Genomic DNA, 18,197 nt, shown 5'->3' with positions numbered 1-18,197 from the left:
TGCCACCCTAGCATGTGAAGGCAGAAGTTAGGGCGAGTGGCCGCTAGGGAGCGCTGTGGTGCAGGGAGAAAGCCTGGTCGCCAGCTGGGAGTCAGGTCTGAGCTCTATCCTCCTCGCCCTGTGAGACCTAGAGTGATCTCCTTCCCCTAAGTCTCAGCTTCTTTATCCACAAACTGAGGGGATTGGGAAGATGTGGTCAGGGTGTTTGTGAATTTGAGCTCAGCTACTCTCAACTGTGTGGCCTTCATCTCCGAGATCTCGTCCAGCCTAAAAAATTCTATGATTTTTTGCTAGCTGAGACACGGAACTCGTGGGAAACCCAATTTTAAGCAAACAATTGATAATGCAAAATGAAAACCATTTCTCTAAGTTGCAATTACGTTCCTGAGGGAGTTCTGCAAGGCAACACCATGTTAGTTCTGTTTTGTGGAGCTGGCAGACCTCACATTCTGCACACGTGTGTATCAACCACACAGCAGCCATTTCCATCAGAGCATTCCTGTGACAGGCGGGGATGTGACCTTTCCATTTTACAAGTGAGTAAACTGAGGGCCAAAGAGTTAAGTGTCTTGTCCGATGTCCCTGAGCCCAAGTGTCCTGACTCTTTAGCATCCTTCTTTCTGCCACTGCGTGTAATGTTCCAGACTGCTCAGGTGGGAATGATAAAGATCTATAATAATAAAAGCAAAATATGCTAATTAGACCAGATGTCCTTCCGGATGAAGCCAGGGATGCAAGGGAAGCCTGAGTCCCGGGTGCTAGAGGGAAGCCGGTGCCAGCAGTAGGGGGAAGGAAGGCCTACTCTTGCACGAATTTTGTGCATCAGGCCTCTAGTGTTTCAATATTAGCAAAGGCCTCTGAAGAAATACTGAGAGAATTGGGGCGATGCAGGTTAAAGAAGAGAAGACAGGGGGTTGCACTTTAAGCATAAAATTCCTGCAGCTCATTTTCAGAACTGAATACCTTTGTGTTGACTGGATCTGAATTCTTCCCCCAGGGTGTCCTGCTTTCATGGACCAAGAAGTTTAAGGCCCGGGGAGTCCAGGACACAGATGTAGTGAGCTGTCTAACCAAAGCCATGAAAAACCACAAGGTAGGAATTTGCTCAGCCCGGTGAGGGGCGGCGGCGGGGAGGTGGGGTGGCGCTCCCAGTCCTCGCCCGCAGGTCACACTGTGCCTGCCCCTGAAGGAGGACGGGGAGAGGAACTGACCTCAGGGAAGGTCTCACTGTCGTGTGGATGCCGCACTCGGGATAAACCCACGGGGGCGCCTTGGTCTGTGGACCTTGTCCCAGTTACTGTTGAAAGGTGGGCCCCGCTGCCCAGGGACCTCCCCATTTGCCACAGCCCCTTCAGGGCTCCTGGTTAGACCCCTGCTGTGTGTGATGCTCCAACTCCTACCTCTCGCTGAGGCTTAAAACATACTTCCTTTCCAGTCCGGCTCTCTAGTCCACTTCCCACGCTCTATTAGTTGGACTATTTGTTGGATAAATTTTATAACCGCAAAAGCAAGACCTGCTCCTTGCTAGTTGAAAAGTGCACAAGTGAACCCAGATTATTGGTCACCCCGACAGCAGGAGGACTTTGTGATGTGAACCCTCCAGTCTTTTTCTCTTTAAAGCTGTGATCGCATTCTCTTGAAGTCTGGTTTTCTCTTATTGTGTTCATTTTACGTTAAAACACTCCCTCGAACCTCGGGGAATGTGGTGCAGTCACCCAGGTTGATTGGCGGAATGGGCAACCCAGGCGGGCAACCCGGGGCTGCCCCTGGAGGGGACGTGCCCACGGCTGAGGACTTGAGTGTCTTCCCCTGAGAACACCATTGCTTCCAGGACAGACATGTTTTGCTCAGGGTCCCTCAGACGAGGGCTGGAGTCCAGGTGGTCTGTCCCTCCTATGTCCTCTGCACAGGGGCCATCAGCCATAAAGCAGGAGCATGGGCTCTCCCACGAGCTCCCAACTGCTCTTTCTCTCACCGAGAGCCCTGACCTTGACAAAGGCCTTGCTCCTTCCAGGCAGGCCCAATAGGCAGCATCTAGGGGCTTTCTCGGCCAGTCGCCTTCACGGCGTTGGCTTTCTCTGTGGGGACAGATAGGGGGACGACGCCCCCTTCCCGCCCACTGATGCTTGTGTTCCAACAGGACATCGATGTGGATATCCTGGCCTTGGTCAATGACACCGTGGGAACCATGATGACCTGTGCCTATGATGACCCCTACTGTGAAGTTGGTGTCATCATTGGTAACTCAATTTGACTTGCTTTTTGGGGGTGCGGGTGCAGGGCTGGGTTGGAGCTTAGTCTGAGCAAACTCTGAGCAAATTCTGTGGGAAGGGTACTGGTGCTTTCTGCTTAGGAGAAACAACAGAGGAAGGTGAAAAATTCATTCATTCACCCAACAAGGGTTTACTGCGTGCCTACTGTGTGTCAGGCCCGTCTCTGCACTGGGTTCTCGGGGTGAGTTAATACTCAGGGTCCCTGTGCTCATGGAGCTTTCAGTGGGGAGGTGGGTGAAGGGCCAAAGAGGCCTAAAGGAGTAAGATTATCTCAGGTGGTGCTGACTGTGAGGAAGAAAATGAAACCGGGGGTGGGGGGTGGGGAGGTGACTGAGGGTGAGTGTGAGGTGGTCAGGGCAGGATGCTCTGAGGAGTCCATTTGAGCAGGGACCTCAGCGAGGAGGAGGAGGCAGCCAAGTAAGATTGAGAGGCGAGTCCTTGGCAAAGGAAAGAGGACACCTATGGCCCCTGAGATGGGACTGAGTCTGGGTGCTCGGGGAAGCACCCTGAAAGGCTGATGGCGGCTGCCTCTGGGTGAATGGAGGCTGCGAGTAGTAGGTATTCAGGTTAGAGAGAGAGGACGGGACAGGACGTAGGTCACAGACATTGTCATGGAGGGTCTTTGGCTTTTGCCCCAAAGGAGACAGGAAGGCACTGGAGGGTTTTGGGGGGATGGATAAATGGGGTGCGCATTTTTAAAAAGCTCATTTCGGCTGCTGTGTGAAAAGTTGACTATCGGGGGCAACAGCGGAGGCAAGGTGACCAGCCACGAGACCATTGCCCTGTGCAGGCGAGACGTGACGTGGCGGCGGCCTGGGCCAGGGAGTCGGCGAGCAGTGGGGGTGTCCAGTGGCGGGTCCCCGCGCTGGGAGGGGCTCTCCTGGAGGGTCCGGGAGAAGGCAGTTGGGGGGACAATTGAAGCCAAATGGATGGGATTTATAGGCTGTTCTTGGCTAAGCCCTTCCACCTCCCCATCCCGTTACTGCTGTTGGGAAAAGTTTTCTGCGTTGTTTTTTCTTACTTTCTAACCACGTGCTCCTGGGCCTGACTTTCCCGAAGGGCAGGCGCTTTACCCCCGAGGGGCTTGATCTGCCCCGTTCCTGGAGCCCACACCTCGGCAGGGGCCGGGCCTGTCCACCAGCCGCCGTCACTGTGCTGCCTGAGCGACTGTGCCAGGGACGGTGTGTAGGGTGCGGGCCGTGCCTAGCCGTGTCCGTGCTTTCCTGAGGAAGTGTGCCCAGACACTGCGTTACATTTTGCTTTTCTGCCTCCTTATTTCTCATGCTGGCTTTTAACTCCTCAGACCAGAGGATCGGCCAGGGAAGACACTGACTTTTTTTTTTTTCTTAAGTAGCTTTATTGAGGCATAAAACTTTTCTCATTTTAGTACAATTCAACAAATTTTAGTAAGTTTACAATTTTGTAACCATCACTCCTATTTCATTTTAGAACATTTCCATCACCCCAATAAGTCCCACTGAGACGGTCACTCCCCCAATCCTCAAAGGCTTGTTGGAATAATGAAATTTTGCTTTCTTATGTGATAGCTCAGTGGTCGACAAACTCAGTCAACAGAGCCAAATGTCAACAGTACAACGATTGAAATTTCTTTTGAGAGCCAAATTTTTTAAACTTCTTCTTTTTTTTTTTTAAATATATATTTTATTGATTTTTTACAGAGAGGAAGGGAGAGGGATAGAGAGTTAGAAACATCGATGATAGAGAAACATCGATCAGCTGCCTCCTGCACACCTCCTACTGGGGATGTGCCCGCAACCAATGTACATGCCCTTGACCGGAATCGAACCTGGGACCTTTCAGTCCGCAGGCCGATGCTCTATCCACTGAGCCAAACCGGTTTTGGCTAAACTTAAACTTCTTCTAATGCCACTTCTTCAAAATAGACTTGCCCAGGCCGTGGTATTTTGTGGAAGAGTCACACTCAAGGGGCCAAAGAGCCGCATGTGGCTCGTGAGCCACAGTTTGCCGACCATGGTGATAACTAATCACTGTCACCGATAAGGTGTAGCTTGGGCTAGGAACAATGTGTGGCAGGTCATGAATAAAGAATATTTTTACTGTCAAATAGAGAAGAGGTTAGGTAGCTTAGGGAAAGGGCTTACAAATTACTGTGGGTTGGTAATTTAAGAAATATAAGGTTAGGTGAACTCCTCCTCCTCTTTGCAAATGTGCTTTGTCAGCTCTCATACATATTCATTAGGGACTTCTTCACGATTGACTTCATTCATAACAGCAGCCCATGAGCACACTGAGAAGTACAGACTTGGCATGTCAGCTTTATTCCTCACAAACTCCCGGGCTCGCCAGAGCTGCCGCTCAGCGGGAACCAGCCCGGATCGAAGGCGCTCTGCGGTGGATCCGAGAGCTCTCTGCCTGCCCCGCGGGGAGCCTTCCGGCCGTGCATCTTCCCTCTGATCCCTTGTCCAGGCACCGGCACCAACGCGTGCTACATGGAGGACATGAGCAACATTGACCTGGTGGAAGGCGACGAGGGGCGGATGTGCATCAACACGGAGTGGGGGGCCTTTGGGGACGACGGGGCCCTGGAAGACGTCCGCACGGAGTTCGACCGGGACCTGGACCTCGGCTCTCTCAACCCGGGGAAGCAGCTGTGAGTCCCCCGTGCTGGAGCCTGGCGTCGGCGCCAGGAAATACCCAGTCCCTCGGGACACTTGATGCCCGGGAGGCTTTTCAGTTGTGACTAGTTACCCGTCCCAGTGAGTATGCGAGGCCAGGCTTGTATTTCAGTGTCACGGGGCCGATGAGGAAAGTGAAGCCAAGGAGGTGGAGTGGTTTGCCTCGGTCATAACCCTCGGCCTCATTGGGTCCGTGTGTGTATGGAGCATGTGTGTGTGTGAGGCGGGGCCGACCCAGATGACTCAGGTCTTGACCTCGGGGTGCATTTGGTGAGTGGCCACACAACGGACCGGACCAGCCCGAGGAAGCAGGAATCAGCCAAGTGCCTCACTGTGTTTCCGGGGCTCCCCGACACGCTGCTTCCTCGGAGGCCTCGTCCCACAGCACCGGTGTGACCCCTCCCAGCCCCTCTCAGCCCTCACCCACACTTCCTGCCGTGGAAGCGCCGAGGGCCTGCCTCAGGCTGTCTACAGGCCGCGCTCCCTGAGGCAGCCACCCCCGCCTGAGACTCCTCTCTCCCGCCTGCACATACACATTATTGCAACTCACTAAGTGCTGAATGAAAAAAATTAAACTTAAAAAAAAATAATTTCAGACTTATAGAAAAGTTGTGAATAGCATACAAAATTCCCCTTCATTCAGATTTCCTAAATAGTAACATTCTCTGTATGTTTGTGTGTATATGTATCTATACATATAAAATACACACATGTCTGTATAAAATTATTTTTCTGAACCTTTGAGGCTAAGTTGCATACATAACATCCCTTCACTCCTTAATACACTCAGAGTGTATTGCCTGAAAACAAGTACCTTCTCTTACATAAACTAAGTATAATGACCAAAATTAGGGAACCAACACTTAATAAGTTCAGTATTAAATTCACAGACCTTATTCAGAATCCACCAGCTGGCCCGCTAATGTCCTTTATCAAAATGAAACGAGTGGTCCCGGCCCAGGCTCCCGCCCAGGATCGCACACTGCGTTTGCTGCCGGGTCTCGTTAGCCTGCTTTGATCTTGGACACTTCCATGGCACCACTTAGTTTTTCTCGATCTTGACGCATACAAAGCCGTTTATTTTACAGCATGTCCCTCTGTTTGGGTTTGTCTGATGTTTCCTCGTGATTAGATTCTGGTGCTGGGTTTTTGGCAGGAACTTCACACATGACGTGTGTCCCCTTCAGTGCTCAGTTACCGGTGATGCTACCTGAACCACCTGGTCAAGGGGAAATGCAACAGATTCCTCCACCATATGTTTCCAATTTTCCCTCTGTAATGAGTAAGCATCTGGTGAAGAGATGCCTTGGGATTATGGAAATATCCTGTTTCTCATGAAACCTTCATTTTCTAGTTTCAGCATCCATGGATGCGTTTCTAATGCCATCATTTCCTCTGCTCATTAATTGTTATTCACTGTAAGAAAGAGCTTTCTTATTCCCTCCATTGATCTAGTCATACCAATATGGACACATAGAATAATTTCCTCCTATCATTATTTATTCTGATGCTCAAATTTTTCACACTTGGCCAGTGGAATCCCCTAAAGGCTGGTCCCCACATCCTTTGGCATGCTCCCGTCACCCTTTTTCTCCTGGCCCAGAAGAAGAGCGTGTATTTTCCCAGCCCCGGCCGCGGGATCAAATCATTTTCCCAGGAAGCCCTGGTGAAAAGTACCTCCTAGAAAATTATCAAACACAGATGCATACCTGGAAAGTAAATTCCTGCTTTGGATGCACCTGCTCCCCAGCACACACCCATTTCCCTGGAGACGCAGAGCGGTCCCGGCCCAAGGACTCGACCATCCTTGGCCTCTCCGTTTCACTTAAAATAATTTCCATTCCCTCAAAGCCAACCTGGATTTCTTTTGCCTTCTGCTTCTGCAATGTTCTAATTTTTTAAAAATAATGAAATAGATTAGGAAACAGTGTGTCCTTGGTTTTCTATCTCATTACATTTGGAAAATAAACTTTCTATTTAATAGTTTGCCTGGGAAGTACTTAGTAGTTGCTTGATGGATGCAGGCTCCGGTGTAGGCAGCCTGGTGGGATAGTTCACCACATTGCTGTGGGACCTCTCTGGAGCTATCCGAGGCCAGCTCACAGACACAGCATCTTTCCCTCTTGGACAGAAGCATGCATGATTTAGGAGCTGGAAGTGTCTGAATGTGGCTTTGTCACGCCGTGATTGGGAACGTGCGTGAGTCTCTAAAGCTGAGATTCTAATGCCCAATATGAGAATGACACCGCCATGGCCAGGGTGATTGGGATCAAGCGCTTTGAGAGCAGGAAAGAATGTTAGGTCTCCTCTAGTTTAGTCCCCGCTTCTGCAGGTGAGGAGAGGGCACCCCACGCTGGGGCGGGGACCGAGGCCTCCTCACCTGGGAGCAGCCCCTCCACTGCTCAGGCCCCGGCTCTGGGGAAGGATGCTGCGAAACCAGAGGCGTTCCTGCCACTGATCTCTGCTCACCAAATCGTAGGTTTGAGAAGATGATCAGCGGCCTGTACCTCGGCGAACTCGTCAGGCTCATCCTGGTGAAGATGACCAAGGCAGGCCTCCTGTTTGGCGGCAGGAAGTCCTCCAGTCTCCACACTAAGGGCAAGATTGAAACACGGCACGTGGCGGCCATGGAGAAGTAAGCTGCTGGCGAGTCCCTCCCACCGGACGCAGGGGCTTAGTGCAGGGTGGGCGGCCAGGGCGCGGTCTTCTCATGAAGGGGGTACAGCGGGATGGAAGGGACCAGGTCTTCTTCCTCATCAGGATGATTCATTTTTATTTTTTAAATATATTTTTATTGATTTCAGAGAGGAAGGGAGAGGGAGAGAGAGATAAAAACATCAGTGATGAGAGAGAATCATTGACTTGCTGCCTCCTGCACGCCCCCTACTGGGGATTGAGCCTGCAACCCAGGCATGTGCTCTTGACTGAAATCGAACCCGGGATCCTTCAGTCCACAGGCTGACACACTATCCACTGAGCCACACCAGCCAGGGCCTCACCAGGATGATTTTAGACCTGATTACAACGTGGGGAGGGTTAGCAGTGCCTGTCCTGACTCAGCTGTGGCTTCTTGTGGGTTTCATCAGCCTGGGATTCGGCCGGCGGAGGTCTGCCCTCCTCATGTGCTGTTGCCTTCTGCTTCCCCTAAAGCTGTGATGGATAAAATGTTTAGGGTCACAGACCCCTTTGAGGATCAGATTCAAGTTCTGGACCTTTTCTTCCCAAAAGGCACATTTGCACACAGTTGTACTTATAATACCAGGGCATCCTTAGACCCATTAAAGCCCACGCGTGGAATCCAAGTTAAGAACTCCTGCCATAGCAAGAGCCTGCTCTACCTGGTCCTGCTGGGGGCTGGCTTTGGCTTTGGGGATCTGAGGCCTCACACACTGGTCCCTGCAATGGGGCATGGCCCCAGCCAACTTATGGTCCGGTTCCTCTGGCTCAGAAACCCTGGCGTTGCCCTGAGCTTTGTGATCAGTTTACATTCTGAGCTCAGCGAAATGGCACGTGACTCCCAGCGCCTGTATTTGTGCAGAGCTTGGCAGGGACTGAGTTTCGGTGAAAGGCAGTATGGTACAAGGTATAGTACAAGGTGGGTAAAGGGTAGACTCTGTAATCTAACTGCCTGAGTTCAAATCCTGAGCCTTGCACTTACCAGCTGTGTGACTGTGGACAAGTCACTAGCCCTCTCTGTGCCTCAGGTCTCTTCTGAGCAATCGGGTATTGACGACATTCCCCCAGGAGTGTTGTGAGCGTTGAGTTAATACCTGTCAAATCCTTAGACAAGTGCTGGCGCATAGTGAGTGCTCAACAAGTGGTGGCTCCTCTGATCACTTCTGATGTTGCCATCATTAGATCACTATGTGCCAGCCTGTTTCTTTTCACGGTCCTGAGCGGTGAGAAAGAAGCTGGTTCTCCGAGGGGGACTCCATGGAGGGAAAGGGGGGTCCTCTCATTCCTGTCCCGGGCCAGGTATAAAGAAGGCCTTGCCAACACACGGGAGATCCTCACGGACCTGGGCCTGGAGCCCTCGGAGGCCGACTGCGTTGCGGTCCAGCACGTCTGCACCATCGTCTCCTTCCGCTCGGCCAATCTCTGTGCGGCGGCCCTGGCGGCCATCCTGACTCGCCTCCGGGAGAATAAGAAGCTGGTGCGGCTCCGGACCACGGTGGGCGTGGACGGCACCGTCTACAAGATACACCCTCAGTGAGTGCTGCTGTGGCTGCACCCCGCCCATGAGTCTCCCCCGGAACAGGGTCCCAGTGTGCTCGAACTGTGCTGCTTCCCTGGAACCAACCGTCTCCCATTGGTTCTGAGAATTGAGGGGAAAGGCTGAATTCAGGGTCTGCTTCCGGCTAGCTGGCTGGGTGGCTTGGTGGGGGGCGCGGGGAGGTCACTCTTAAAGAAATACTCTGCTAACGCCAACTGCCTGACTAGCAAGGCCAGCCATTTCTGTGGTTAGCCATCTGGCCACCCTTCTATCTATCTATTCACCTATCTGTCCGTCACTGTTGAATACCTACTGTGTGGGAAGACTGGAAAAATACACCCAGTTATACATGGGGGAAATCGGGTGACAGAGGTTGCCAAGTTCATGTGAGGGATTCTGGTAGGAAAACACGTGGAAATGAGAATTTCCCAGGAGGAGGGAGTGCAAACGCCTCTCTGGCTAACAGAGGAGGTGCTGGGAGTCGGCGGGCACCCCTGGAAGGAGCTGGGGAAAGAACTTCCCCTTTGGGCAGCGATGATGGTTGGCCAACACGATATGCATGGATATGCCCTACCAGTTCCAGTTGGAATATTGGTGGTAAAATAGCCACTTCCTCGAGCCTGCCAAGTCCTGTCCACTGCCCCAGCTGCCCGGTCCCTCCCCCTGTCCCTGCCTGCCCCGCACCACCGGGCGACTAAAGGGGTGAGCCCAGCAGGGCTCCCAGGACCCGGCCCACGCTGCCCTGTGCCTGTTCCCATTGGCCGGGCCGGGCCTGTATGACTATTCTGTATTTTTTTTTTTTTAAATATACTTTAATTGATTTTTTACAGAGAGGAAGGGAGAGGGATAGAGTTAGAAACATTGATGAGAGAGAAACATCGATCAGCTGCCTCTTGCACACCTCCTACTGGGGATGTGCCCAGCAACCAAGGTACATGCCCCTGACCGGACCTGGGACCCTTCAGTCCTCAGGTTGATGCTCTATCCACTGAGCCAAACCGGTTAGGGCTGACTGTTGTGTGTTTTGCCGTCACCCCTGCCTTCAGATACCCCAAACGCCTGCACAAGGTGGTGAGGAGACTGGTCCCGAACTGTGACGTCCGCTTCCTCCTGTCGGAGAGTGGCAGCACCAAGGGGGCGGCCATGGTGACGGCGGTGGCCTCCCGCGTGCAGGCCCAGCGGAAGCAGGTGGACCGGGTGCTGGCTCTGTTCCGGCTGAGCCGAGAGCAGCTCGTGGGCGTGCGGGACAAGATGCGGGCTGAGCTCGAGTACGGGCTGAAGAGGGCCACCCACCTGCGGGCCACCGTCAAGATGCTGCCCACCTACGTCTGCGGGATGCCGGACGGCACAGGTGGGCCGCGCACAGCTCTCCTTTCCGAAGGGCCGCCCAGAACTCCCACGAAACTCCCTAAATCCAGCTAGGTTTCTATTTGAAGAGCTTTGGATTCCTGTCTGTAATGGCGGGTGGGGGGCAGGGTAGAAGGTCAGTACTCCTTCTGCAGCTATTTGCCGTGGTTGCCCCAAGGCCTTGCGCTGCGCATGCTGGTGGAGAGAACGCCTCCCGCGGGGCGCACGTGTGTCTGGGTAGCTGAGAACATGGAGTGTACCCCATGTTGTTGGCAAACAGAAGACCCAGATGCTGTCCCCGGGAGCTGCCATCTGGACACTTGGAGTCGTCTGGCTTGCCTTCCTGCGGCTTCTCTGCCTCTCTTCCCTCCGGAGGCGTGGCTCTCTTGCTCTCCCCTCAGCACTCTCTGCCCCTGACTTTTCCAAGCCCGGCTCCTCCTCCTGGTCCTCTGTGCTCAGCCTAGAGGAGCCACTCCACAGCGGAGTCAGTTCTTTAGAGAAGTTACTTCACCTCTTGGAACCTCATGAACGGCACCCAGAAATAACGACCTTGGTCTGATGCTTTCTAGCTTGTAGCTTGCTTTGGAACATTTCATTTCATCCTCACAACCACTTTGGATGTTCCGTAAATAGAGAGTGATTCCCATTTTATGGAGGCCAAAACAGACTCAGAGAGGTGAGAGGACATACGGCCACACAGCTGTACTTTGGAACTCTCCACAGCAAAGATCTTTGCCAGAGCCAATGTTCTTGGAGTCTACATGGGGAAAAAACCGAGAGCAGTAGAGATACTGTTCAATTATGCATTCCTTCATCCCGGTCATCCTCCTGCCTTCATCCCTCAAAGTTTTATTAAGCACCTACTGTGTGCCAGGCTCTGTTCTAGTCTTGGTGATAGAGCAGTGAGGAAAACACAGTCCCTACCCCGTGAAGCTTACGTTCTGTTGGGCTGGCAGACAGTGAACAAACGCCATATGATGCCATGTAATGACAGGTGCTATGAAGACAAATAGAGCAGGGTGAGGGGTGAGAGAGCTGGCTGGGAGTGATGTCATTGGCAAATTCAAGGAACAGCGAAATGACCAGTGTGGCTGCAGCAGGGTGAGGCAGAGAGCAAGGCAAAAGGCTTTCAGAACAGTCTGTGATGCTCTGCGATGCTGGAGAAGTGAGAGGCAGTGGGTGGTATTGAAGGTTGAACTTGATTTGACTTCTTTTTGTTGTTAATTCCCACCCGGTGGTATTTTTCCATTGATTTTTAGAGAGAGTGGAAGGGAGGGGGAGAGAGAGAGAGCGAGAGAAACATCGATGTGAGAGAGACACATCTATTGGTTGCTTCCTGCATGTGCCCTGACCCGGCCAGGGATCCAGCCTGCCCTTGACTGGAATCAAACCCGAGACCCTTCAGTCCACAAGCCGATGCTCTATCCATTGAGCCAAACTGGCTAGTGGGGGTGAGGGAACCCAGGGAAGGGGAGAGCAGGGATGGGAAGAATCACTCTATCTTGTGATGAGCAGCTCCTCTAGGCCAGTGGTCGGCAAACTGTGGCTCGCGAGCCACATGCGGCTCTTTGGCCCCTTGAGTGTGGCTCTTCCACAAACTACCACGGCCTGGGCAAGTCTATTTTGAAGAAGTGGCGTTAGAAGAAGTTTAAGTTTAAAAAATTTGGCTCTCAAAAGAAATTTCAATCATTGTACTGTTGATATTTGGCTCTGTTGACTAATGAGTCTGCCGACCACGGCTCTAGACCACACAGATGAATGGAGCCACCTTCCGGAGGCCATTGCACTCAGGGCAGCCTGGCCTGACTCATCCTCAGAGGCTCCTTGAGCATAAGTACCGCGTGTGGCCTTCCAGGTGCCAGGAAAAGCAGGCTGGCCTCAGACAGCGCCAGGTGCCTGCGGGTGCTCCGGACCTGCAACCCGGGGCTGGTTCTGAGGCCGCTCCTTTTCCTCATCTCCCGTCCCCCCACGCCTCCCCTGAGTCCCTGCTCTGTGCATGCTGGTGGAGCAGAGCCCCGCTTTCTCCACCACAGAGAGAGGAAATTTCCTCGCCCTGGATCTGGGGGGAACCAACTTCCGCGTCCTCCTGGTGAAGATCAGAAGTGGCCGGAGGTCAGTGCGAATGTACAACAAGATCTTCGCCATCCCTCTGGAGATCATGCAGGGCACCGGCGAGGAGGTAAACGTCAGGCTGTGGGTCTGTGCGCTGAGGTGCCAGCCTGCCCCTGGTCACGGCCGGCCTGGGTGACTGTCACTCTCTCCCGATAGCTGTTTGACCACATCGTGCAGTGCATCGCCGACTTCTTGGACTACATGGGTCTCAAGGGAGCCCCGCTGCCTTTGGGCTTCACGTTCTCATTTCCCTGCAGGCAGACAGGCATCGATAAGGTAAGCGGCCCTGCCAGACTCCCAGCCAGCCCGGTAGGGTGGGCTGCCCTCCTCCATGAGGGGAATCCCAAGGTACCTCTGAGTCACTGTTTATTTTATTTAGGGGCCTTAGGACAGGGCAGCCAGGGAGAGGGGCTGTGGGCAGTTGGGGCCGCAGTGTGCATCAAAGCAACCGGTCACTCCAGCATTGGGGTCGCTTGGCTTTTATATATACTATCTAATAAAAGAGCAATATGCAAATTGACCGTACCTCTGCTACACCTACCAGCCAATCAGGAGCAAGTATGCAAATTAACCCAACCAAGACCTGCAGGGGAGGGCAGTTAGGGGTGACCAAGCCTGTAGGGGAGGGCAGTTAGGGGCAATCAGGCTGGCAGGGGAGCAGTTAGGCATCAATCAGGCTGGCAGGGAAGTGGTTAGTGGGTGATCAGGCTGGCAGGCAGAAGCGGTTAGGGGCAATCAGGAAGGCAGGCAGGCGAGCAGTTGGGAGCCAGCAGTCCTGGATTGTGAGAGGGATGTCCGGCTGCCCATTTAGGTCCAATCCTACCGGGATCAGGCCTAAACGGGCAGCCAGACATCCCTCGAGGGGTCCCAGATTGGAGAGGCTGCAGGTTAAGCTGAGGGAAACCCTCCCACCCCGTGCACAAATTTCGTGCACCGGGCCTCTAGTGTATAGATAGATAGATAGATAGATAGATAGATAGATAGATAGATAACATTTCCTACAAGGTGATAGATCCATTTTTTGGAATGATGGGATGCCTCTAGTGTTTTACTGTGGAACACTGCTTTAATAAACAGTCTGTAGCTTTATCATTAATCACATCTTAATCTGTCCTTGGCTAAATCAGAAGTGATCCAGGCCTTTGTTCTGTGCAGTCATGGCCAGGGAACACGAGTTGATCACTGGTGAATACGAATTACTGCAATTATTCCACTCAGAAGTAGACCCTGTCTGAGCATCATGCTTTGTAATACCTCTGGGCCTAGTGTTAGGGCTCCATAGATGGAAGCACAAAAAAAATGCAAAAATAAAAACCACTGTATTTAGTGGTGAGCATGTGGGTGATTTTTTTAAATGACTTTGCTTTCATATTATGGATATATTTTCTTTTTAGAAACAAAACACACACCTGACCACCTATTAGATGTTGAGGTCATGCAGTGGTCCCAGAAAACTACTGCTCAAGTGAATTTCTCCTCCTTTCTTTCAGGCGACACTCATTGAGTGGACCAAAGGCTTTAAGGCTACTGACTGTGAAGGGGAAGACATGGTGGATATGCTCAGGGAAGCCATCAAGAGGAGAAACGTACGATATGGTGTTGAGGCTCATGCCTGACCTAGCCCCTCCCCCCAAACCCCTTTGGTCTACTGTCCTAGTCCAGCCCTGTGACTCTGACCTCTCTCACACACACCCCACCCCTACTCTGGGTCGATATGCCCCTCCTAAGTCCATTTGGCTTGCACATTCTACCTACAGTAGAGCTGCTTCCTTTGCAGGAGTTTGACCTGGACATAGTTTCAGTTGTGAATGACACAGTGGGGACCATGATGACCTGTGGCTATGAAGACCCTAATTGTGAGATTGGCCTGATTGCGGGTAAGTGGTCAGGCATGTCCCATTGGCCTACTCCCATCTGATTTTTTTGGAGGATCCCTTTTAACATAGTGAGGCGGGGGAGATTGTTCAGGGGCTCTAGAGCTGGCTTTGTCCAAGGCAGAGATGAAGTTAAGACTGGGATTCTAGGTTTCCTAATTCCTAAGTCTTAATATCTTTCCCCATTAAGGGTAGTTAGTCAAGGTTGTCCTTTCTGTTGAAGAAGAATGATATAAAAATGGGACTTTCAGATTAGGGCCTTGGAGCAGATTATCCTGGGAGGAAGGAGACCTCAGTTGAATCATGTTGGCCCAAGGCTGGCTTCAATGTTCTCTGACCTTTTCTGGCTGTCTGGGTTCACAGGCTGGGGAAGATTTGGAAGGAAACCTAGGGGAGAAGTCTGACAGCGATTAAGGACTAGGGTGGATTCCAGCGGGATGGCTCTCATTAAGAGCTGGGAGAAAGGTTGGGAGTTGAACAGGTGGAGATGGGGATGAAGGGCATTCCAACTGAGAGGCACAGGTGAAGTGATGACAATCTGCGGAAGTTGTTCCAGTTGGTTGTCTGGGGTTCCTGGAGGCGAGGAGTAGGTGGAACAAGCTGATGGGGATATATTGAGATGTCTCCAATGCCAGGTAAGGGGTTTCATCTCACTCCAACTCTTACCCACTTTGTGACCTTGGGCAGGTTACTATTCTTCTTGACTTGAATTTCCTCATCTATGGGAGGAACTGGGCTATATCTAGGTGAGCAAAGAGATGAGACTTGTTTAATTACATATAATAGTTGCCTGGACTGTTGTGTTAAGAATAGTTCTTAGGCCAGGTCATGGGCCAAGGAGAAGAGGGTGGCTTATAGATGCTAAACATTTGCTTGTCCAAGACTAGATGATTCCTCATGGTCCCTTCCAGCTCTGACTGCTAACTCTATGACTACTTGGAGGCTCACTTTGTGTGCCTATAGCTTAACAAGGATGATGATGGAGGTGATACTGCTGCTGCTATCACCATTTATTGAATACTTACTATGTGGAGGAAACTTACAAACATCATGTCACTTTTTCAAATATATTTTTTATTGATTTCAGAGAGGAAGGGAGGAGAGAGAGATAGAAACATCAATGATGAGAGAGAATCATTGATTGGCTGCCTCCTGCACGCCCCCTACTGGGGATTGCACCCACAAACGGGGCATGTGCCCTGACTGGGAATCGAACTGTGACCTCCTAGCTCATAAGTCGATGCTCAACCATTGAGCCCCACCAGCCAGAGCTCATCTCATTTTTTTAAAATAACAAATCTATGCGGCAGGCATTGTTTCCTTTTCACAGATGAAGGAATTGGGTCTCTGAAAGATGAGATACTTGTCTAAGGTCACTCAGCAATGGTATAAAGCTGCAATTCAGCTTTTGACTCTAATCCAGTTGTCTGACTCCAAAGTCCTGTCTACTGTGCTCCACTGCCTCTTTAAGATCTGTCTTTTTTTTTTTTTTTAAATTTTAAATTGAATTTATTGGGATGACATTGGTTTGCAAAAACATACAGGTTTCAAGTGTACAACTCAATAAAACATCATCTTTACACTGCAGCGTGCACCCATCGCCCCAAGCAAAGTCTCTTTCCATCCTCATACCTCTCCCCTTTGCCCACCTCCACCTACTCCCCACCCCTCTGCTTAGGTCATTTATATTTTTGACTAGATTTTTAAGATCTGTCTTTTGAAGACTAAAGTCTCTTCATGATTCCTTCTAGGAACGGGCAGCAATATGTGCTACATGGAGGAGATGAGGAACATAGAGGTGGTGGAAGGGGACGAAGGGAAGATGTGCATTAACACGGAATGGGGAGGATTTGGAGATAACGGCTGCATAGATGACATCCGGACCCAATATGACAAGGAGGTGGATGAGGGGTCCTTGAATCCCGGTAAACAAAGGTGAGAAGGCAGATGTGTTCATGTGTTCGGGTTGTGCATATACAACTTTATCAGATTTGGGTGTGTGTGTGTGTGCCATTTTCTTAATATAGACACTTTAACGTCATATATTTATTACAACTCTCTATTAGATGTTAGTGTGCCGTCTTATTTGAACAGAAGCAAAATATTATGACAAATTTCCAGTAAGTAGAACAAAGCGTTGCCTTTTGCTAACTATCATAGGACCTCATAAAGGTGGAGGCAGGGCTGTCTGTGGGCCAGGTGTCACAGAGCAGGGGCCTGGTGACTCGGTGGGTCCTCTCAGGATGGGCTTCCGGGAGGTCCGATGGAGAGGTCAGCATCCTCAGCATTTTAAGAGCTGGCTGCCAGGTTGCTGACCTCCGTTGCTCTGGGCGAGGAAGTGGCCACAGGTGAAGGATGGGAGTCCTGGTTCTCAACATGATGTCATGTCCCAACATGGGTCACAGTCACCTGTGAGGTGTATTCCAACTACTCACCCTATTGAAAACAATGGATGGTTCTTTAAAAAAAGTAGAGCACATTTTCACTTGCATCCTCATATACCTTCTTGAGAAGGAGAGAAAGGAGTAGCTAGGGATAGGGCTATCATGCTAGGAATTGGTCATTAACCTGGGCTTGTCCATTTAGAACAGGAGCTGACAAACTTTTTCTATAATGTACCAGAGAGTAAATGTTTTACTATCAGGTCACAACTAAACTCAGTGTCTTAGTATATGAAATAAGATGGGAATACGGATTTGTTGTGATGGGTGATAGCCATGTGGAGAAGCTGAGCAGACAGGAAATGTAACGGGATGACTGGGCCACACATGCCTTAGTAACTGTCGAACTGAGAGCACTACATAGCAGAGGCCCCGTGGTTCCTCATCTTCCTTGGCACTTGCTCCAAAAAAGAAAAAAAATCTGATCAGTGTATTTATCTCTGAATCCCACATTGGGGCATCCAGATATCATGGCTCTTCCTAAGGGGCGGGGTCCTTCTGACTAAGTTCTGTGTCTGAATCCACCGGAGGCTTACATTTTGGAATGAGGACTTAAGGGGGCAGCACTTTTGAATTTGCTGCCATAGTTTGTCAGTTTCATCTTGGCTCCTTGGGTTCATGAGGGCCGATCAGTGAGGAGAACACACAAGTCTTGGCCGCTCTCCGATTCCCATTTGGCCCTGCAGCAGGGGCAGCCCAGCCTGCGTCCCTGTGGTCGGTGCCGGTCACACCCCTGTGCGGACTGCCTGGTCAGTGCTGCTGGTCACAAGGCACGTCCCCTCTTGCTCCTTCCCTCGTGCTGCTCACAGCCTGGCAGAAAGGGGACAGGGTGGTCCCATCTTTTGAGGACCCCTGGTGTGTGCGGACAGTGTAGATGTATTATCTGGTGGGGCGGAATCTCTAGTGGGACAGATTTCTTCAAATATAAAGCCTCGAGAATCTCCGGTAGAACAGATGTGTCATACACACCCAGGGGCATTGGCTTTGGGAACAGGAGAGGGACTAGGTCTTGCTCAGCACCTGCTGTATGTACACCAGAGGCTGGCCTTCCCACAGTCTATGCGGTCAGTGTTTGGTCCCTGTTTTATAGACGATGGCTTAGTGCTTGCTCAGGTGCCCCTAGTGTGTGGCAGAGCTGGGACCTGGCTCCCGCTCACTGTGGCTCCAAAGCCTGGCTTACCCACATCATTGCATTCCCCTTGGCCACTGCTCACTCTGAAACACTCCAAGCCAGGCCGCTGGCGGAGGCCAATGGTATGCCTTCCACACCCGACCCATGT

At 51.4% G+C, this 18,197-nt stretch overlaps 1 protein-coding gene across 2 annotated transcripts in view; it reads left to right on the top strand.

Annotated features, from left to right (window-relative positions):
* The window catches only part of HKDC1 (hexokinase domain containing 1), a 37,092-nt gene that overhangs the window by 12,682 nt on the left and 6,213 nt on the right, over window positions 1–18,197 (top strand). Inside the window, exons 5-15 of one of the 2 annotated variants that reach the window (XM_008145434.3) lie at window positions 998–1,093; window positions 2,141–2,240; window positions 4,722–4,905; window positions 7,410–7,565; window positions 8,906–9,139; window positions 10,190–10,494; window positions 12,524–12,669; window positions 12,759–12,878; window positions 14,093–14,188; window positions 14,380–14,479; window positions 16,228–16,411. In XM_008145434.3, coding sequence (XP_008143656.2) covers window positions 998–1,093; window positions 2,141–2,240; window positions 4,722–4,905; window positions 7,410–7,565; window positions 8,906–9,139; window positions 10,190–10,494; window positions 12,524–12,669; window positions 12,759–12,878; window positions 14,093–14,188; window positions 14,380–14,479; window positions 16,228–16,411 — 1,721 coding nt within the window. The remainder of the gene's footprint in view (window positions 1–997; window positions 1,094–2,140; window positions 2,241–4,721; window positions 4,906–7,409; window positions 7,566–8,905; window positions 9,140–10,189; window positions 10,495–12,523; window positions 12,670–12,758; window positions 12,879–14,092; window positions 14,189–14,379; window positions 14,480–16,227; window positions 16,412–18,197) is intronic. The other variant, XM_054728775.1, reaches the window with a different exon arrangement.

The sequence above is a fragment of the Eptesicus fuscus genome, chromosome 17 (assembly GCF_027574615.1).
Source record: "Eptesicus fuscus isolate TK198812 chromosome 17, DD_ASM_mEF_20220401, whole genome shotgun sequence".
NCBI classification, from domain to species: Eukaryota; Metazoa; Chordata; class Mammalia; order Chiroptera; family Vespertilionidae; genus Eptesicus; species Eptesicus fuscus.
The sequence above is the reverse complement of the archived record's forward strand: the minus strand, read 5'-3'. Positions and strand labels throughout refer to the sequence as shown.